Source organism: Vigna unguiculata, chromosome 7 (assembly GCF_037176805.1).
Source record: "Vigna unguiculata cultivar grain cowpea cultivar isolate G323 ecotype 2 chromosome 7, ASM3717680v1, whole genome shotgun sequence".
Taxonomy (NCBI): Eukaryota; Viridiplantae; Streptophyta; class Magnoliopsida; order Fabales; family Fabaceae; genus Vigna; species Vigna unguiculata.
The window spans coordinates 2,915,353-2,933,848 of NC_140798.1; the positions used below are offsets into that span (position 1 = coordinate 2,915,353).

At 33.0% G+C, this 18,496-nt stretch overlaps 2 protein-coding genes and 1 pseudogene across 13 annotated transcripts; all 3 read right to left on the reverse strand.

The window, feature by feature from the left end:
- Positions 1–2,152: 2,152 nt before the first annotated feature.
- LOC114192789 (dehydration-responsive element-binding protein 2F pseudogene) lies at positions 2,153–3,848 on the reverse strand (annotated as a pseudogene).
- Positions 3,849–4,351: 503 nt separating this feature from the next.
- Positions 4,352–11,955, reverse strand: LOC114191711 (uncharacterized). Of its 12 annotated transcripts, none has more exons than XR_014996657.1 (8): positions 11,595–11,953; positions 11,312–11,502; positions 10,573–10,680; positions 8,341–10,472; positions 6,390–6,477; positions 6,254–6,299; positions 5,840–6,088; positions 4,352–4,781 (listed from the first exon to the last, which is right to left on the reverse strand). XR_014996657.1 is itself a non-coding variant. In XM_085675822.1 (7 exons), exons 1-7 carry the CDS (start codon positions 11,686–11,688, stop codon positions 6,060–6,062), a joined length of 2,688 nt encoding a protein of 895 aa, XP_085531948.1. In that variant the 5' UTR covers positions 11,689–11,953; the 3' UTR covers positions 5,005–6,059. The 12 variants fall into 12 exon arrangements, 3 of the variants coding, with proteins under 3 accessions (XP_085531948.1, XP_027936868.2, XP_027936866.2); XR_014996656.1 differs by lacking the exon at positions 4,352–4,781 and adding an exon at positions 5,005–5,311; XR_003606003.2 differs by lacking the exon at positions 6,254–6,299 and having other exon boundaries at positions 5,840–6,084.
- A 2,614-nt stretch (positions 11,956–14,569) lies between these two features.
- On the reverse strand, positions 14,570–17,892 carry LOC114190471 (putative disease resistance protein RGA3). The gene has a single exon (XM_028079368.2). It carries the CDS (start codon positions 17,795–17,797, stop codon positions 15,260–15,262), a length of 2,538 nt encoding a protein of 845 aa, XP_027935169.2. The 5' UTR covers positions 17,798–17,892; the 3' UTR covers positions 14,570–15,259.
- Between the last annotated feature and the right edge of the window lie 604 nt (positions 17,893–18,496).

An 18,496-nucleotide genomic window follows, 5' to 3' on the forward strand; every position in this document is an offset into this window, starting at 1 on the left:
GGTTTTGTTGCATAATTTTTTATTTGTATATATAAATCTTGCTTTTTTACAACAATGCTATATTATGATCAATAATTTTATTTCTTATTTTGTTATAATTAGTTTTCTTCAATATTGTGTACGATATTGTATAATTTGTTTTATATATCAACTTTTTTTTTATCAGTATAAGAGATAGAATGAAATATAAAGACCGAAGGTGTCTATCCTTCGCAACAAAAGAAAAATAAAGAACAAAAGTGATTTATATTATTTATATTTATACATTGTAACATAAATATTGTGGAGTTACATAAGTCTAACAAACTTCGTGAACACATTTATATAATATTACACAATTCTAAATAGAAATATGGAAATAAGTACCTTTATATTTTAATTTGTTTCAATACTATTTCCTTCTGCAACTATATGATAACTCTCTCATCGATTCATTCATATGTTAAGCATATTAAACTACTTCTCTGCTACAAATTTATATGAATAAATTAAGCTAGATATACATTTTTTTCCCACACATATCTATATAATATAATAATATATGAATAATTAGTTTTAACTTTTGAATTAGATCGGAGATGTTAAACCGCTAAAGTGCAAAACTAATCAAAGCTCTCTCGTATCTAAATAAAAAAAAATCAAAGTCGATCCAAAATTTTTGTGTGCTTTAAAACGATTATAATTTGTTTGGATCAATTTATTATTATTATTATTTTAAATGAGTTATGATCTGATCACTCTTAATTTATCCAAGACATTTAAAAAAAAAAATATTTATAATCATGTTCTACTAAATTCCACAGTCTTCCCCGACACACCCTCGTGCACTTTCGGGTTATATAACACAAAAAATTTAATTATTTTAATATATAAAATTTAATTATTTTAATATATAAAGATATAAGTACATGCTCCTAAACTTTTTTTAAGTATATGCTCCTTAATATTTTTTTCTAATCTATCTATTTGTTTTTTTTTCTCTCACATATTTCTTTTATGGCTTACTTTGAAAGAATTTGTTAGAGAATCCTAATCTCCTCTTATAAACTAATATCCATCAAGAAGTTGGGTTGAGTTTTATTTTATCTTTTAATTTATTTTATTTTATTATAACTTCACATAATTAACCAATAGGTCTTTATATTTTATTAAATCAAATTTGGATCAATCATAATAATTCAAACGAGTCATATAATAGAATTAATTCATCAATTAATTTCAACAAATCGTGTCAACCTGAAATGATTTCATTATAGATGAACTAAAGTTATGTTAAGTTATGAGGATAATGATACTTTAACCTACTTTTTTTGACCAATTTTTAACCCACCACTCTTAGATCATCATATCACATCACTACAAAAAATTAAAATAGATGATCTCAGGATGATGAAAGTGATGGGTTAAAAGTGGATCAAAAAAAGTGGGTTAAAATATCATTTTCCTAAGTTATGATAACTTCTACGAAAAATGATCTTGTAGTAAAGTTATATTATGTTGGCACGATTTCGGTTCTTGAATGAAATGAATTGAAATGATGTGATGACTTCAATTTTGAATGAAGTGAATTAAAGCCGTATTATACTGCGACGACTTTAAGAAATTAATTGAAGTCGTGTCATGCTATGATGACTTAAATTCTCCATAATTGAAATTGTAACAACATGACAAGACTTCATTTATTTCATTCAAAAAGTGAAATTGTCTTGTTATGATGACTTTATTTTTAGATATTTTTTACCGAAATCATCATAACTTTACACGATTTCGGTTAATAATAAAGTCACTTCAGCTTGACACGACTACGTCGTGAAGTCGTACCAACCAACTTGACATAACTTGTTTACATGTAATTTTTTTTTTCTAAAAATTACACAAAAATGGTGAAAATACTCACAAAAGTGAATATAAAGGTGCTAAAGCTGTTTTACGACTCCATTATTATTATTATTATTATTATTATTATTATTATTATTATTATTATTTTACTAATTGAGATCATGGACAACAACTAAAAAACCATGCTTCGAAAAGAAAAAAACAAAGTATTATATGCCTTTAACAATTCTTTTATTCATATCTAAAGATTAGATCCCCTAAATCAAAAACATGCTTAATTGTGATCTTCGAGTTAAGAGAGCAAAACATAAGATGAAGGAAACACAAAAGCAAGCTACACCTTTTTAACCAAAATCCTTTTTTGTTGAAGACTAAACTGAGCTCCGTTTTTCTATGATAAACTATTTTCCCTCCCTCTAAACATTGCTAGCTGCCAACACAAAGAAATTTTATCCTAAAAGACACAATCAAAGTCCAACACCTTCTGATCATAGCCATAATATTGGTTGAACACTTGATCCACTCAGAACCTATTTAAAGTAGGTGTATTTTCTTCAGTAACTTAGTAGTTCCAAATGGAAGAGGAGAAAGTAAGATCCTCGTTTGTGTCATATGCTTCAAACTGAATTTCTTCTGATGCAAGATAGTTACACACAACTTCATGGTCATGCATCTCAATCAGTTCCTCCCAGTTAACACTACTCATGTCAGAAAACACTCCTGGTTGTTCATTCTCATCTCTTGATGCAGCTTCTGACACTGTTGAACTTCCCGAGCTATCAGTTTTCTCATCTTTTAGTATTCCCATCTGTTGAAGAAACTCAAGCAGGTCTATCTCACGTTTCTCCTCAAAATCACCATTTACTTTTTGCGGTGAAGCTTGAGAATCTTGGGGAAGTGAAGGGAGAATCTCTGAATGGTTTTGGCTGACCAAGTTCTCAAGTTCCACCACCTTTGAATGTGGTGGTTGAGTTGGTGCAGGCACCCCATTGTGCTTAAACTGCTGCAGCTTCTGGTGGATGACATGGAGACTCGGTTGAGCATTGAGGTTGAGAAGTCCACGTGAGGGGAACATGGAGATGAAGTTGTTGGAAGGGAACCACTTGAATTTTTGAGATTTGGTGGAGTTGATGATGTTTGGTTGCATGTGGGGGAGGTTGAGGTAAGCATCAGGGCCATAGAGTCTCCTTGCAGCTTGATCATAGGCCATTGCAGCTTCTTCTGCTGTGGCAAAGGAGCCAAGCCAGAGTCTTGATCTTTTCTTAGGCTCTCTTATCTCAGCCACCCATTTGCCCCATGTTCTTTGTCTCACACCTCTGTACTCACAGGAAGCATTTTGGGGGCCACCTTTGCCTCTTGTGGGGCCTTTCTTCCATGGTTTCAGAGGGGAGTTTTTGCAACTCTCCATGGTTACAGTGATGGGAATTGAGCAAGGAAAGGTGGTGGTGGTGGTGGTGATGACACACTTGGAATTGATGCATGATGAGGGAGGAATGGAGCGGGATATGTAGGAGCAAGAGTCAAGTTTTGTGTTAAATGTTGTCACGTTTGGAGAAGTGGCCATGTGACCGTTGTGCTTTGTGAAGACACAGATATTGCTTCAAGTTTTCATTTTTATTTTATTTCTTTTCATTTTCTTCTTTTTACATGGAATTTTCTGGGTTGAATGCATTCTTTTGTTGTTGTTGTCAACTTTGTAAATTACACGTGTTGGTTACTGTGACTAAGTGTTGCATGTTCTTACATGTGGTGGATAATCATACTTTTGTTGTCAGTTTTGTATACAATACTTTAGCTGTCTAAACCAAAGATATCTTGTCTAACCGAAAAGTTGAGCAAAGAATAAACTTTTTAATAACTTGTGCTCTTGGAATTAAGGTCAAACGCTTTTTAATTGATTCACCTAGTTGCTTTTGGAAGTCACGGATAAAGGATTGTTATGGCAGCATATATGCCAAATATTTTTCAAACAAAAAATAAATGGACATCTTAGAATAAATGTTATTTGGTCTTCTGTTTTTTCTTTTTTTTTTTTCATAATTTTGGTCGCTCTACTTTTGGATTTTGTCATTATATATATATATATATATATATATATATATATATATATATATATATATATATTATAAATGAATATTTGTTAAAGTATAATAAAACTAAAAAATGAGTGTTTCTGCAGTATATATTAAACTTTGAATATATTAAAAATAAGTCAGGAAAATATAATTTATATACAAATAGAGACATTTAAAAATAAATACTTGGAAGTGCAGATATCTTAGTATCCGTCATGGACCGGTTAACACTCGAATATCCAATTGACTAGTCATTTTCATAAAATAGCAAGTCCAAATATTCCATTTAGGAACTTGGTTTTCATCCTTAGTTCTTAGTAGGATCGATTATCAACTGTTTAAAACTGAACAACCTACGATTTTGAAATTGAATTGACAGGTCAAAGGGGTTTTAACAGCACTTCGTCTATGTTGTCACCTAAAAAACAAATTATACAAACACCAGGCAAGAGAACCATCTTGAATTATGCAAATATACATAAGTTTATCAGTTTCTGATGTCTAAACACTTTAATTAATAGCAATGTTACAAGATAAGGCTTTGTAAATGAAGAGCTCTATAATTGATCCGATGAGGAAAATGGAAGAAAATATGGTTATTAAATGTGGAGGCAGTGACTACAGTATACATGGAAATAGTTTTTCCAAGTAACTGTGAGTGCTTTGAATGAACTCTGACACTCATCTTTGGATTCTATACATTAGCTGAATTTGACCTCAACGGAAGGATTATAAGAAAGATCCACCTCAACATTTTCCAATATCACGAGCCACATTTCACATGTTTTCCTGCTATACACAGCCTGATTCTCGAGACCTACTTCACCTTTATCCCATGCTTTTCCTCTATTTACCCAGCTATGTCATCTGTGAATTACATTCTTATCATTTAAGTCTTAAAAATTACCACTTAAAACCAAAGAAAACGAATTTAGAAATTACAATGAAGTGATGGCAATGAAAAATTGACGCTGAAGGCAACGGTATGACACAAATATACATCGATTACGAGACAAATTAGAGACAGACTATTTGAGGAAAAGAATGAAATCAAACTTGTAAGTGAAAAAGAAAATTCACATGAAACATCTGGGTAAAACATATTGAGATATACCATGAAGATTTCACATTTTCACTAGAACCTTATAATACAAGCGACTAGTTTATGTGAACATTTACACCGAAAATTGATTCAAAATGGTAGAGCTGAATCAACAACATTGGCAATCAAAAGGTCTGGGCTGATCAACCTAGTTGTTAAATGGCATGTAAGGCACCACTTCAATGATTCCCTTCTCTTGGCAAAAGATTGTGCAACTTACTTGTAAGGGTAAAGGCGATGCCGTAAATGTAATAGGAGACTAGCTGTGACAATATAAATATCATCTGCCAAGTTTCTTGAGGGAATAACAAAATGCAATGCATTAGATAAGCAAACAACATACATACATAAACTAGATGTCGTACACTTGATTCAACCAGAGTAATCTGGTAAACCAAAATGATCCTAGGATACGAAGTAAATATCGAAATTTGAGCACATCCAAAACCAGAAAATGAATACATATTCAACTACTGAATTTTGAAGGTATAAATAAAGATCCATAAACCATAATTCTTGTGTTTTGAGGTCAAGATATTATGACACAAAACCCTCGTTTGAACCATATATGTTGGTATGGATACTGTGTAGATATGGGTCCTGTCCATTATATCAATTAATAATATGTTACGAGAGGAATCAATGCAACATTTTCTCCTTTTTAAAAGGACTAAAATATCCCCTGAAGTGAACGAACATGGTACAGACAATTCCCAAAATCGGTAAGGGAGTGCATGACACAGGCGCATTTCAGATTTAATAAGATAAAATTTGAAGTAGTTTTGGTAGAATTGGGACCATGTATAGAGAATACTAATTTTACCTAATTTTCGACTACTGCCAGTCATATGAGAATGAGGAACAGCGGCAGACAGATGACCACTCTTTCAAGTATAACTTGAGATGAAGCCCTTCATTTTTATTTTGGGGAAGCTTTGCACATGTTCTTCCATTTATCCTTCAGGTCTTGTGGTGTACGACGCTTACCAAATTTCTCAAACACATGAGAACCAAATGCCAAAATGTTTTTCCATTTCTTTGGGTCATCCAAACCAAACTTCTGTACTCCTTCCTTCACAGAGAAAACAAACAATTATTACAACACACACCCACACGTGCGCGTACACATACACACATATATCCTTGAGATACATTAAACCTCAAAAATCAAGGTGAAAGAAACACACAGAAGGTCCACATCCTTTAACTTTCTATTATGCTATAAGATTGTTCTTACTCAAAGAATTGTTGTGGAAGCAAATGAAATACATGCTCGAGGAATGCTATTTACACAGAAACATATGTAATTAGATACTAATAAGATGTGAAGTCATACTAGTTGGAAGAAGTGATGGAAGAAAGAAAAATGATACCCTTAACATCTCTTCCTCCTCTTCTGTCCACAGAATTTTTTTTCGTCTTAATTGATTAGCCAGAAATGCAGGGTGTGCCTCAGGTTTGCTGTCAGTCAAAATAACCAAATAAATTAGAATTAGAATAAATACAATAGTATAAGTCCTTCAAACGTAATTATTACTATAAGGCAGCATTTGGTTCATGAACTATTTTTGCATCCCCAAAATCTTAAGGTGAGATGACACATTCGCAAATTTAGAATAAGATATGAAAAATTGCCAGTAAAAGACTTATTCTCAGAGATATTTTATAAATTAGCATTCCCATAATCATTTCCACTGGAGAAAGGGGGACGAGATCATTCCCATTTTGTCATGGGAACAGTTCTAGATTGTTAGAAATTGAGGAATAGTTCAACTTGGCACCCCATCATTCAGCATACAATCTACCAATAATGAATCTAAGGCATTGTAAGAGAGAGGTTATTAGTCATGGGATATTCAGGATTTCCGATGGGATAATGATGAGGTTTTGAAGAAAACTGATTACAGATTGCAGAACATAACGAAGGTGGGATTTTTCATTTTGGCTTTTGTTAATGTGTGTATCAATGGAAATCTTGTTACATCATATTTGTTATTGTAAGGAAATTATCAGTTCTCTTTGGAAAAGTTGAATTTGAATACAAAAATTCATGACACCCACTAGCACTGAGAAGGAAGGAGGTGAAAATTAGAGATCATAAAATACCACAAGTATAGGTATCTAGGATCTATCATGATTTCGTAAAAGGTAGTGAAGAATATAGAGAGAGATATAAGTCATTCAAGCTGGATGAAAGAAACTAAAAAAATGCATCAGATGTTAATTGTCACAGAAAGGTGTCTCTTACGCTTAAAGGAAAACTTTACAACAGCCACAAAGCCAGTGGCGTTTTATGTTGGAAAACAGCATTTACTGCAATTCATGGATGGTGATAAAGTTCCACAATGAATTGTGATATGATTAGAATGAAGTATATAACCGAGATGTAAACCTTATCTTATAGGTTAGTTTTGTGAGGTTAAGAGGGAATAGAGATAAGATTAAAATGAAGTATATAACCAAGATGTAAATCTTATCTTATAGGTCTGTTTTGTAGGGTCGAGGTGGGGTGTAATTTATTCTCATTCACTAGTGATATGGCTAAAATAAAGTATATAAGGTACAAACTTCACCTTACTCATTGGTTTTGAAGGGTTGAGTTCGGTCCAAATCCCAAATTTCTAGGACTATATTTTTAGTACTGAATATGTCGCAACAAGGGCCAACAAGAACATATGATCCAAGTCGTAAGTTGGATGAGTGTTCATACAAGAAAAGATATGAGTGAGAACGGATATTAGAGAGAAATTTAAAGTGTAATAGAATTAGAGAATGGTTGAAAGAAGTATTTCTACTAAACTGAATCAGAGATACAATAGTCTTTTATACACTAGATCACTTAGAGCTTAAGCACTCAACTCACTAGATAGGGATTACATCAGTCAAATATGAAGTTGTACAGGACAACTGCTGTAGAAAGAACCAAAGAAAAACAGAGAGTAAAACAATTCTAATAAAGTGATACCTACCGAGGAAAAGATGGTAAAATTGTGTTGAGCCTAAGATAGTTTAGACACATGTAAAAAAGAAAAATGACAGACTAGTTAAGAAGAGCTAATCTAACTGAAGATAGCCAAAAAAAATTGTAGATGTTGAGTTAAACCATTGGTTTTGAAAAAAATACATTGGCATCTTTGGATCCATCCCCACAACATAACATAAAATATTCATGGCATAAGAAACAAAAAATACATCCTTACAAAAATATTTTGTTGCCAAAAGTATTTAAAACTTGGCACTTAACCAAATACGGTAGAACACCTTAGCCACCAAACTACTCAGATTTTAATAATCACATATGGTAGGGAAAGTGTAGGAACTTACCATTGCATTTTGTGTTTACGGTGTCTCAAGGTGTATCCAGAAATACTATCCTTTTCACAATCATTTTCAGACATTTCCTCTTTTCCAGTATTATGTGCACAAACTGGTTCAGTTGCTCCATCAATATCTAGCTGTTTTGTTGTTTCTTGTGAACTTTCATATCCAGAGTTGCTTTTATTAACAAGGGCAATATTTGTTTTTTCACTAGTACATGTGTCACCAACAAGTCCATCTACACAGTCAGTTGGCACTTCATTTTCTTCACCTCTTACACCAGTTATGTTCTTTGCATTTGGCATTTGACCTATTTTCTCTTCTCTTAAAAATTCAACTGATCTATTGCTTATATTTTCCTTTTCTCTGAATGATGAATGGGTACATGATATAGGCGCTTGTTGCTGACTTCTTCCAAACTGAAGATTATTGGTTTCATTTGCATGCTCACCAACATGATCTTCTCTATTGTCTCCACACCTTGTTAACTGTTCATCTTTGTTGTTTTTGACATGAATATGTTCATACTCACTACTCTTTCTTGAAAAACAATGTTCTTGTGTACGAAATTCATAAAGAAGACTCTCGGCAGCTTGACTCATTTTACCTTTACTAATAAAGATGGCCAATTCCTTCCTTGCCAAGGAAGCTTCTTTCTTAGCTTCAATATATTCTGAAATAGTGCGAGAATATGCACAAAATGGGCAAAAAAAGTCGCCATTTGCATCGAATTGTGCAGAGGCACCTAGACAGTTTTCATGCACCATGATTGGGCAAGTAGTTGTTTTACAAATCAATAATTGGCCACCTTGATTATTACACTTCATGCAAAGATTTTTTTCATTTGGTTCATTCATTGCTGAGAAATCTTGATCAACCATGCAGTGGGAGTGCAGGAATTCATGCTTTTTTGCTTCAAGACATTCTTTTTCGTTGTGATATCCATCACTATCACTTGATAACTCTGCTCCACAACCATTAACCGCACCAACTATAGTTTCATCACAAGCAACTGGCTCTTGGAAGAGATTTAACGTTGCGATATCTGGTTCCGTCTGTTTGGGTTGGTGTAGATTAATTGTTTGCTGATTTTTTTCTGCATTAGCATCATTTGTTGGCATGGTAGTTGTCATACCGAGACAACATTCAGTAACCACTGGTTGGACGATATTTACATCACGAATTGGTAATTGGTCACCTTCATTACACTTCAAACAACGATTTTGTACTGTCTGCTTCTTCATTTCAAGGCTAGTTTTTTCACCTTGATACCCAATATCACCTGATTTCTCTACTCCACAACCATTCCCACTATGATCTAGTGCTTTAACACCAGCAATTTGATGCGGTGAGTCATTTGGATCTTCAAGTTGTAAATCTTTTTCATGTTTAGACGTGGGTTTACCTTCTGAAATCTCATGTTGGATTCCATCTGCAAGTGCTTCATGTGGAATTGACTTAACCAGCAGATGCTGAGAATTTTCACCATCAAATATATGTTGATGCATCAAAGCATCATTAAAAGGAATATTTGATTCATCAGGGGGAACTTCAATATGGCTGCTGGGTTGGCACAATTTTGAAACAATGCATCTATTGAGAATATCCTCTAAGGACCCACAACCCACAGTTTCCTCGTTATTATTTTCTACAGGATGATCTCCCTGTTCAGAAACTAGAAGAATTCTTTCAGTTAAATGTTCCGACACTTCCTGTCTTTGTTGAGAATCTAGCTTCTCTTTCTTAGGCTCAAAACTTGTAGATGCAGAAAATTTAACCCTCTTTGAAGTTCTAAAGAAATCATCACATTCCTTCTGACAGACTTGCTTTCCATAAAAGTGTTTTTTAAGATAATCATCAACTGAGTAAACCCTACTCCTCTTAGAGGGTGAAGGATTATCATCACGCAAGTGTTCTCTCGAAGATCTATTCCCATTCTCTAAAGTCAAGGACACTGAGTTATCTTTTCCTAGCATGTTTTCTGTATTGGCAGAGTTCCCAGCTTCCTTAGCTGAATGATCACCACGTTTGACATCATTTACAATCACTGAGTAACTGTTATTCTGCGGAAATAATCCACTCCTTTCTTTCAAGTAATCGGTATGAGGATGAGTACCTTCCAAGATTGTTTGTCTCAGCTATTCAGCATCAGGAAAAGAAACAGATCACACAAAACTGGTATGAAAACGTACAAATCTCATACAGGAGAGTTCTCAACAAAAAGGACACTTTCATTACCTGCTCTAAGTGACATTTAGAAGTGCCAGCTCTTTTGTGATTTATAAACGGGTAAACATCTGATTTCAAAAGCTGCGCTCCAGTCATTTTCAGATTTGATAATGGGATCTGCTTCATACGTTACATTAATAAAAGAGGGAGATTTATCTCAATTAGCATATTCATGAAGATCCATCTTCAAATATTAAATAAAAAAATACTAGTCTGGAAACAACAACAATCACGTTTTCATTATTTCCAATATATATCTTAAACAGGAAATAAAGTAAAAATGAAGTGCCACCAGTGTAATTGTTTATACAAACACAGCAAAGGAAAACAGGAAACTATTTTCAAAACAAACATAAACACAGTACGAGTATTCAAATTAGTTCAAATATCTTCCAACATTATACGGAGTAAGTAAACTATGTCATTCACATATCAAAGGTGATTTAGTGTATATTTGGGTGAACAATTATAAAATTGAATTGGGTTAAACTTGACATTAAAGCTAAGTAACTTATGCTTGTATATTTTATCCCAAAAGCAAATTTCAAGTAAAACCTAAGCGCAAACTTTTCACCTTAACATAAATCACCTTTTATTAGTTCTAGCCAAACCAAGATTTAGATGCAAAATCAATTTTACCCAACAATAACCAACAGCCATGTCTACATTAAAATCAAACCAAGGTAAACTCAATTCTACCGCTTCCTACTGTGATATCAAACACACTTAAAATTTGAAATTGTTTTACCTCATCCAATATTTCCTGGAGGACATCTTGACAACTCCGCGAAAAATCAAATCCAGCTCTGGAATCCGATGTAGAAGAAGCTACACGGTCAACCATACTAGTGGACAGTTTCTCCAAGCACCTCAAAGAAACCATTTCCTTTGTATTTTCACCAAATTTATCCTTCGCCACAGGTGCTGCATCAATCAAACCTACATAATGACCAACAACAGCTACAGTATTCATGAAATTATTCATAACAAACGAAATTAAAAGGAAAATAAACGAGTATGATTCCTTTTACCCAGCAAAGTGCTATCCGGGATTTCTTTACAGGCTGATAGGGCTTCAATGACCCAAAGCCATGCCAATGCTGAAGGGTCATCGCCACCGTCCATGGACAACGGTGTTTTCAAGTGCACCGAAACCCTATATGGCTTTGAATTGTGGTTACCAACGCTGTTCGAGGGTGTTGGAGAATGCGAAAGCGTTCATTCCTAACGCGAATGCATCATGGGAGTTGCGAAGAGGAATTGAAAAGTGCGATTTCTATTTGAACTGGAATCGCGTTTTGGTTTCAGAAACGCTGAAGTGGTTCGAAGAGGAGGAAGATGGGAAGCACTTCTGCGAAAGCTTTCTTAACACTCTTCCGCTATTATTGTGTGCTATTTCAAATCTCTCTGATTTTAATTGGGATTCTCTCCACTGTAATTTTGTCCCTACCCTATCCAGCCAGCATATTATCCATTGGATTAATTGAACGGCTCATATTTTTTTAAAAGGAAAAAAAAGACGAATGCTTAAATTCCTTCCATTTCATAATAATAAAATAATCACATTTAATATTTAATTCTTTTAGAATAGTAAAATTTTATAGGTGGTCCGCTACAAAAAGAAATACATTCATCCAATAAAATTATACATGAAGCAAATTCAGCATAAAATATTCATAACAACATTTTGAAAAATAGTTAATTAGATAAATTAATCATGAAAAAAATACAAAAAACCTGATAATTTGTAGGTATCAAATGTTAACATTAGGAAAAATAATGGGTTGGGTCGAGTACAGATAGTGTTTACCCGTAATCGATCTAAAAAAAATAATTCACCTGCTATCCATCGTTTACTTCTCAAATACCCATTTAAAAAATATTTATGGATTTTTTTAAAATTCGCGGATACACATGGATACCTGCATACCCACGAATATTTAAAAAAAAATTATAAGTTTTTTAATTAAAATTTAAATAAAATAAAATAAAATATAATGTAAATTAAATTAAATTTTAACTTTTAATTAAATTTAAATTAATAAAACATAATTTTAATTTTAATTAAATTTAATTTAATAAATATAAATTAAATTTTATTTTTATTATTTTTGCAGATAACAAATATTTATACATACCGTTTATAAATGAGTATTAAAATATTTTATTTCTAAATATTTACATGCACAAATATTTTTATTATCTTTATTTAACATTTTATATGTACTATTTATGAATGAGTATTAAAATATTTCATCTCTAAATATTTGCATGCACAAATATTTTTATCATCTTGTTTAACATTGTATATCGAAAAGAAGTAACATACGACCTTTCGCTAATCATATATGTTAGAAACAAAATTTCAAGTTTTTTTAAAGATGAAAACTAAAGAAACTTTTTTAATAGTAACTAAAGTCAAATTTTACTAATTATATATATATATATATATATATATATATATATAATATAGTCTTACAATATTTATATATAGTGCATATAAAATACATAACAAAATATATATATATATATATATATATATATATAATATTTTATACAGGAAAATTTTAATACTAATATATTATATGTTAAACTTTCAATCTAAAAACTTTAAGATGTTTTTTCTATTATATATAACCGGTTAACTTTCTCATTCTGATTACTGGTTCAAAGTAGAATATAAAATGTTATAAAAAACTTATTTTTTTCATATTTGGTAACGAGTACAACATGAGGTACAGAGTGGTTAAAATTATAAATATCAACAACTAATCTTTAACAGAAAAAGAACTCCCGAGAAGTCGGTTGAATATCTATTCCTACGTAGAATCGAGATGTATTTTAAATTCAAATGATTACATTAGATTTTAGAATCATTTATTTTTTCAGAATTTTATTAAATTTTTTTTAAATTCAGATTTAAATATTTGGATAAAAATTTAAATTTAGATCAAAATATTTGAATTAAATTCAAAATTTAGAATCTAATTTTTATAAAAAAGATTTAAAATAAATTTTTTAATACTTATATCGTCAGGGATGATATTACTAAATTTGGCAAAATTTTAATCACGGCTCACTCGATTGAAGCTGTCTTGGTCAAATTTTGGTATGGACCAACGCAGTTAAATTTCATCGAAATTCTATCATAGCTAACTTGCTTGACTTTTGACTGGGACAACTTGGACGAATTTCGTCCGTGACAGATTGTATCAAATTTTGGTTAGAGTAAGATTTTCGCCAAACCAAACTACAATTTTAGATTGAAATTTTGGATTAAATATTTTAGATTTTCTATATTTGAAAATATTAATTCAAAAAATGGATATCTAATGTAAAAAATATATAAAAAATATAGATTAGATTAAAATCCAAATCGAATAAAATAAATTTTAAATGAAACAATTTTTTTATAAAATAAATTGGATTGGAGTAAAAAAATCGGATCGGGACTAATTGTTAACTATTTGGCAAGTGTACTAATTCGTTACAAGTAGTAAAATGGAAATCAAAGTATCGTTTTTCCAAAGAATTTGTGTTTGTTTGTCTAATTGTAATTATTTACTAATTTTAGCAATGATGTCAACATAAAAGATTGATTTAAATTAAGAATAACATGCAAAATTAGTAAACACTAAAGTTATAGAAGAATTTAGGAAAAACTTCATCAAAGTTGGATTTCATGAACCATACTAACGCAATATTTCCTACACAATTTTTCTATCTTACTCAAACATCCTCATCATAAGCATATTAGCTCCTAATTCCTTATAAGCAAGTTCTAAGTCAAATATGCCAAAACATTAATTCCTTAACTATTTTAACACATGACTTGACTTGCATTAAGATTTGATGTATAAAATGACCTAGAGATTACGTCTATTCCTAGAACCCAATCTCATAGTTGTTCTATTCCAGGTTAAGTTCCTATTCATTTTCCAATAATTAGATACAACCAAATAGCAAAGATTTTCATCATGCACATTAATAATTGAGATAGAACATATGAACAACGAAAGAGATTACATTGCATAAGAAAATTACAGAGAGTATAAGTTCGTTACATCCAACCCTAATGAAAGAGGAGTTTAGTCACTCTTAGGCATCTAGAGAACAAATAATGGATGAATTTGATGGAATGGATGAATTGATGTGAGTTCTCCTTACCCTAGAATGGCGTTTCTCGTATTTTTCCTGGTTCTGTCGCGTTCCCACACTCTAGCACACAACAATTTTGTGTAACTTTCGAAATTATAACCACTTCAGAAAACCGTCCACTCACTAGCGACCAAGGCTATCTCGCTGGGCTACTGGGCATGCTCGTTGGGCTACTGGGCATGCTCGCTGGGCGACTGGGTCCTTCCAAAACAACCTCACTTCTTCTCCAATCCTTCACTCCCCTGTACAATAATCTCTGATAAAACACAAAATATACCTAATCTAAAAGAAATCTAAAAACAACCTAAATCTTTTCACAAAACACATGAATAAATACAATTAAGATATCCAACCAAAAACTTATCATTAATGAATTTTTTTTCCATCCCTGCTGCGAACTAAAGTTCGTAAAATTCCTTAAGGGTATTTATTTTCCCAAGAAAGTGGTGGAACCAGATCTTAGATTATTGGAATTGAGAGAAACAATTTAGTCAACATCCTTAAGAAACTCAACTATCTCTTATAAAAAGCATTGTCATCACTCTTCCAATTCACCAACAAAAACTTTTTTGATGTGAGATATTTTGTGGTAATCCTGTCCAACCCCCGGCTGATATCTTTTGCATAATTCAGGACAGCTATTAATCAGTAAATTTTCAAGATTTATGAGGTTATCAGGGAGTGACTGCAGGGATGAACAGTATTCAATTACAAGCAGTTTGAGAAAAACCGCAGATGAAAGCCACTCAGGAAGCTCTTTAAGATTGTTGCAGTCAGCAATCACCAAAGAATGCAGAGTGTTCACAGATCCTTGCAACCACTGAGGCAAAGTGACCAACTGTTGCAAACTTTTAAAAGCAAGAGACTTCAACCTTAAATCAGGGATTTGGTTGCCATTGCCAAAGCCCATTGACAATTCCAACTCACAACAATTGTCGATAAGCAAATGCTCCAAATTTGCTATGACATGAAAGGACAAAGTCTTCAGTTTCCCGCAGTCATGCAAAGACAAATTTGTAAGACTAGAAAGTTGTATCCCTTTCAACAATGACTCCAAATTATCACAAGAGTTGAATGTTAAAGTCTCTAAAGAAGTCAAAGTTGAGATTTCTTGGTCTGGAAAATGAAGTTGCTTTGTGGTTATATGCAGCTGACGCAGGCTGATAAGTTTGCTTATTCCTTTGGGCAATTCTTGTAGCTCTGTGCATTCATTAAGGTTCAAATTTTCCAAATTTTGCAGGTTGCATACTGAACAAGGGAGACCCTTAAGGTTTTTATTCCCAAAGAGACAGAGATATCTTATTTGTTTCAACTTTCCAACGGACCGAGGTAAAGTCTCGTATTTAGAGTTACTCAGTTCCAAAAACCTCAAGTATTTGCACCTTGACACCAATGTGTTCAAGAAAGCTTCATTGGTGGCTTCATCAGGAAAAATTATAGTTCTCAGACCTGTTGGAAGAACAGCTTGGTCTAGCAGATTATTATCACTGAATGCCAAATGTCGAGCATTGGGAGATATTTTTGAACTGCGGGGGTATATTGTCTGAAACTCACCTTTGGCAGCATACATAGCAAGATCATGCACTAAATCATGTAATTTAAAAATGTAGCAATGGCTCAGTTCAATGAAATCTGTGAGAAAAGATCTTGACCAAAGCTCACGCAGAAATTGAATGGCAACATCATGCATTGTCTCATTTTCCTTTGGTGGTGGAAGAAAACCAAGTGCCTCCCACAACTTAGCAACATAAAAGCTGACAAATTCAGAACCCTCACCGAAAAGGGAGAAGCAAACAAAACAGGGTTTCAAATGTGAAGGAAGTTGATTGTAACTTATCTCAAGAGCAGGCAAAATGTCCTTTTCTTTTTGTGGCAAATTCCAAATCTTATCGTCCCTCATAGCTTCCCACTTGGTTTTATCAACCACAGAGAACAGTGAACTCGCTAAGGTTTTCACTGCCAATGGTATTCCTCCACACTTGTTCACAATTTCCTTCCCAATCTCCAGCAACTGTGGATATCTTTCCTCTTTCCCTTCTTTAAAAGCCGTTTTGACAAATAAAGAGAAGGAATCCTCTTCAGAAAGGCGTTCTAGAAGGTAAGAGTTGGAGGATTTGGTGCACATAATGGTAACTGTCTTGTGGCTACGAGTTGTCACTATGATTTTACACCCTTCAACACCTACATCTAATATTTCCTTCAAATCATCCCATCTAGCTTGATACTCGTTCCACACATCATCCAGCACTAGCAAGAACTTCTGGCGTTGAAGTGTGCTTCTCAAACGATTTTGAAGCTGCTCCGTCTCAAAGTTTTTGAAGTTTTCGTTAGTTGGGTTTAGAGCAGAATTGAGAATCTTAATAAGCACATTCCTAAGCTCAAAATCACCAGAGACACACACCCACATCTTCAACGGGAAACACTCGTCAATGGTGGTGTCATTGAACACCAACTTTGCCAGTGTGGTCTTTCCCAAACCACCGAAACCCTGAATGGAAACAACCGAGAGACTTTCGCCATGACCATGTTGTAGTAAAAGGTTTAGTATTTCCTGTTTTTCATGTTGTCTTCCAACAACGTTGGAAGGGTTTACGTGGGAATGAGTAGTATCCGTCACATGAACGACACGTGTATCTTGATCAATGATTTGAAGGCCGAACGTGTTCCCATCAGCTGCAACTTTCTGCAACCTCTCCTTGATGTCTTTTATCTCATGTGCCATTCTGATTCGGTAAATGAGAGGATTACTGGTTGAGAAAAAGCGACGTACCTTCCCTGTGAGGCCACCGTGAGTGTTGACAACGTGCTTCCGCAACGCTTCACACTCGAAATCATCAACTATGTCTTCTGCGTCGGAGAACACTTGGTTGATCTGTCTCAGCCATTCACTCAGTGAATTGTTCAGCGGCTTCTTTTGCTCAGCGTCTAATAGGAATGCTTTGATGAGTGACATGCTCTCTTCCATCTGTTGAAGATCTGCGTGCACACCGAGAGCAAGAGAAGCTTCATGAACGGCTCCAGAAGCAAGCTTCCCTATGAGTGATTCTGCGAAGCTGAAAAGAAGTGATTCGGCCATGATGTTTTTTAGGGAGATGTGTGGGAATGCAAGGTTTCATGAGCTTGGTCTAGATGTCATTGTTTCGATGTACAAGTTCAGTGGTTGAGAGAGTTACTGGTAGAAATATCTATGATAAGTAGTTCAAATAGTGGTTGCATAATAAATACAATGGGTTAGTGTGGGACACCCCTATTTGATTACCTTAGATAGACAGTGAAGCATAAGTACTTTTCATACACAATAATATTTTAATTACTAAATTTTTAACAACTTTTTTTTAAGTATCGTCATCTTTTAAGTGATCTTAAAATATTGAGAATAAAAAAATGAAAAAATAAAAACTACTTAAAAAATGACATTTAAATTTATAAGAAGAAGTTATTAAAATATCGTATTAACAAATTATTACTATATATATATAGTTTATATACGAAGATATTCTCTCGATTGATAATATTTTTTTTTATTTAAATTAGTTTATAAGAAATTTTATAATTGTTTATAAATATCTTTTAAATAAATATGAAAAAGTGTGACGATTAAGGAATGCACAGATAAAGTTAGACATTGCTATCAAAATAAGATTGTTGGGTAAGGAGTTTCTTGATTCCACACTAGTTGAAAAAAATTGTGGTATGAGTACTACTATGTGAGACTATTACTTTGTTGAAAAACATAAAAACTTTGTTTACAATTATTTTTTTCTAAAAATGGTAC

Bases quoted from the DNA above. Each gene is read 5' to 3' on its own strand.
- LOC114191711 (XM_028081065.2), bottom strand. From the start codon at position 11,688: ATGGACGGTGGCGATGACCCTTCAGCATTGGCATGGCTTTGGGTCATT. The intron at 11,503-11,594 runs GTAAAAGGAATC...GTCATTATGTAG, and splicing joins CCCGGATAGCACTTTGCTGG to GTTTGATTGATGCAGCACCT. The intron at 10,473-10,572 runs GTAATGAAAGTG...GATGCTGAATAG, and splicing joins CTAAATGTCACTTAGAGCAG to CTGAGACAAACAATCTTGGA.
- LOC114190471 (XM_028079368.2), bottom strand. From the start codon at position 17,797: ATGGCCGAATCACTTCTTTTCAGCTTCGCAGAATCACTCATAGGGAAG.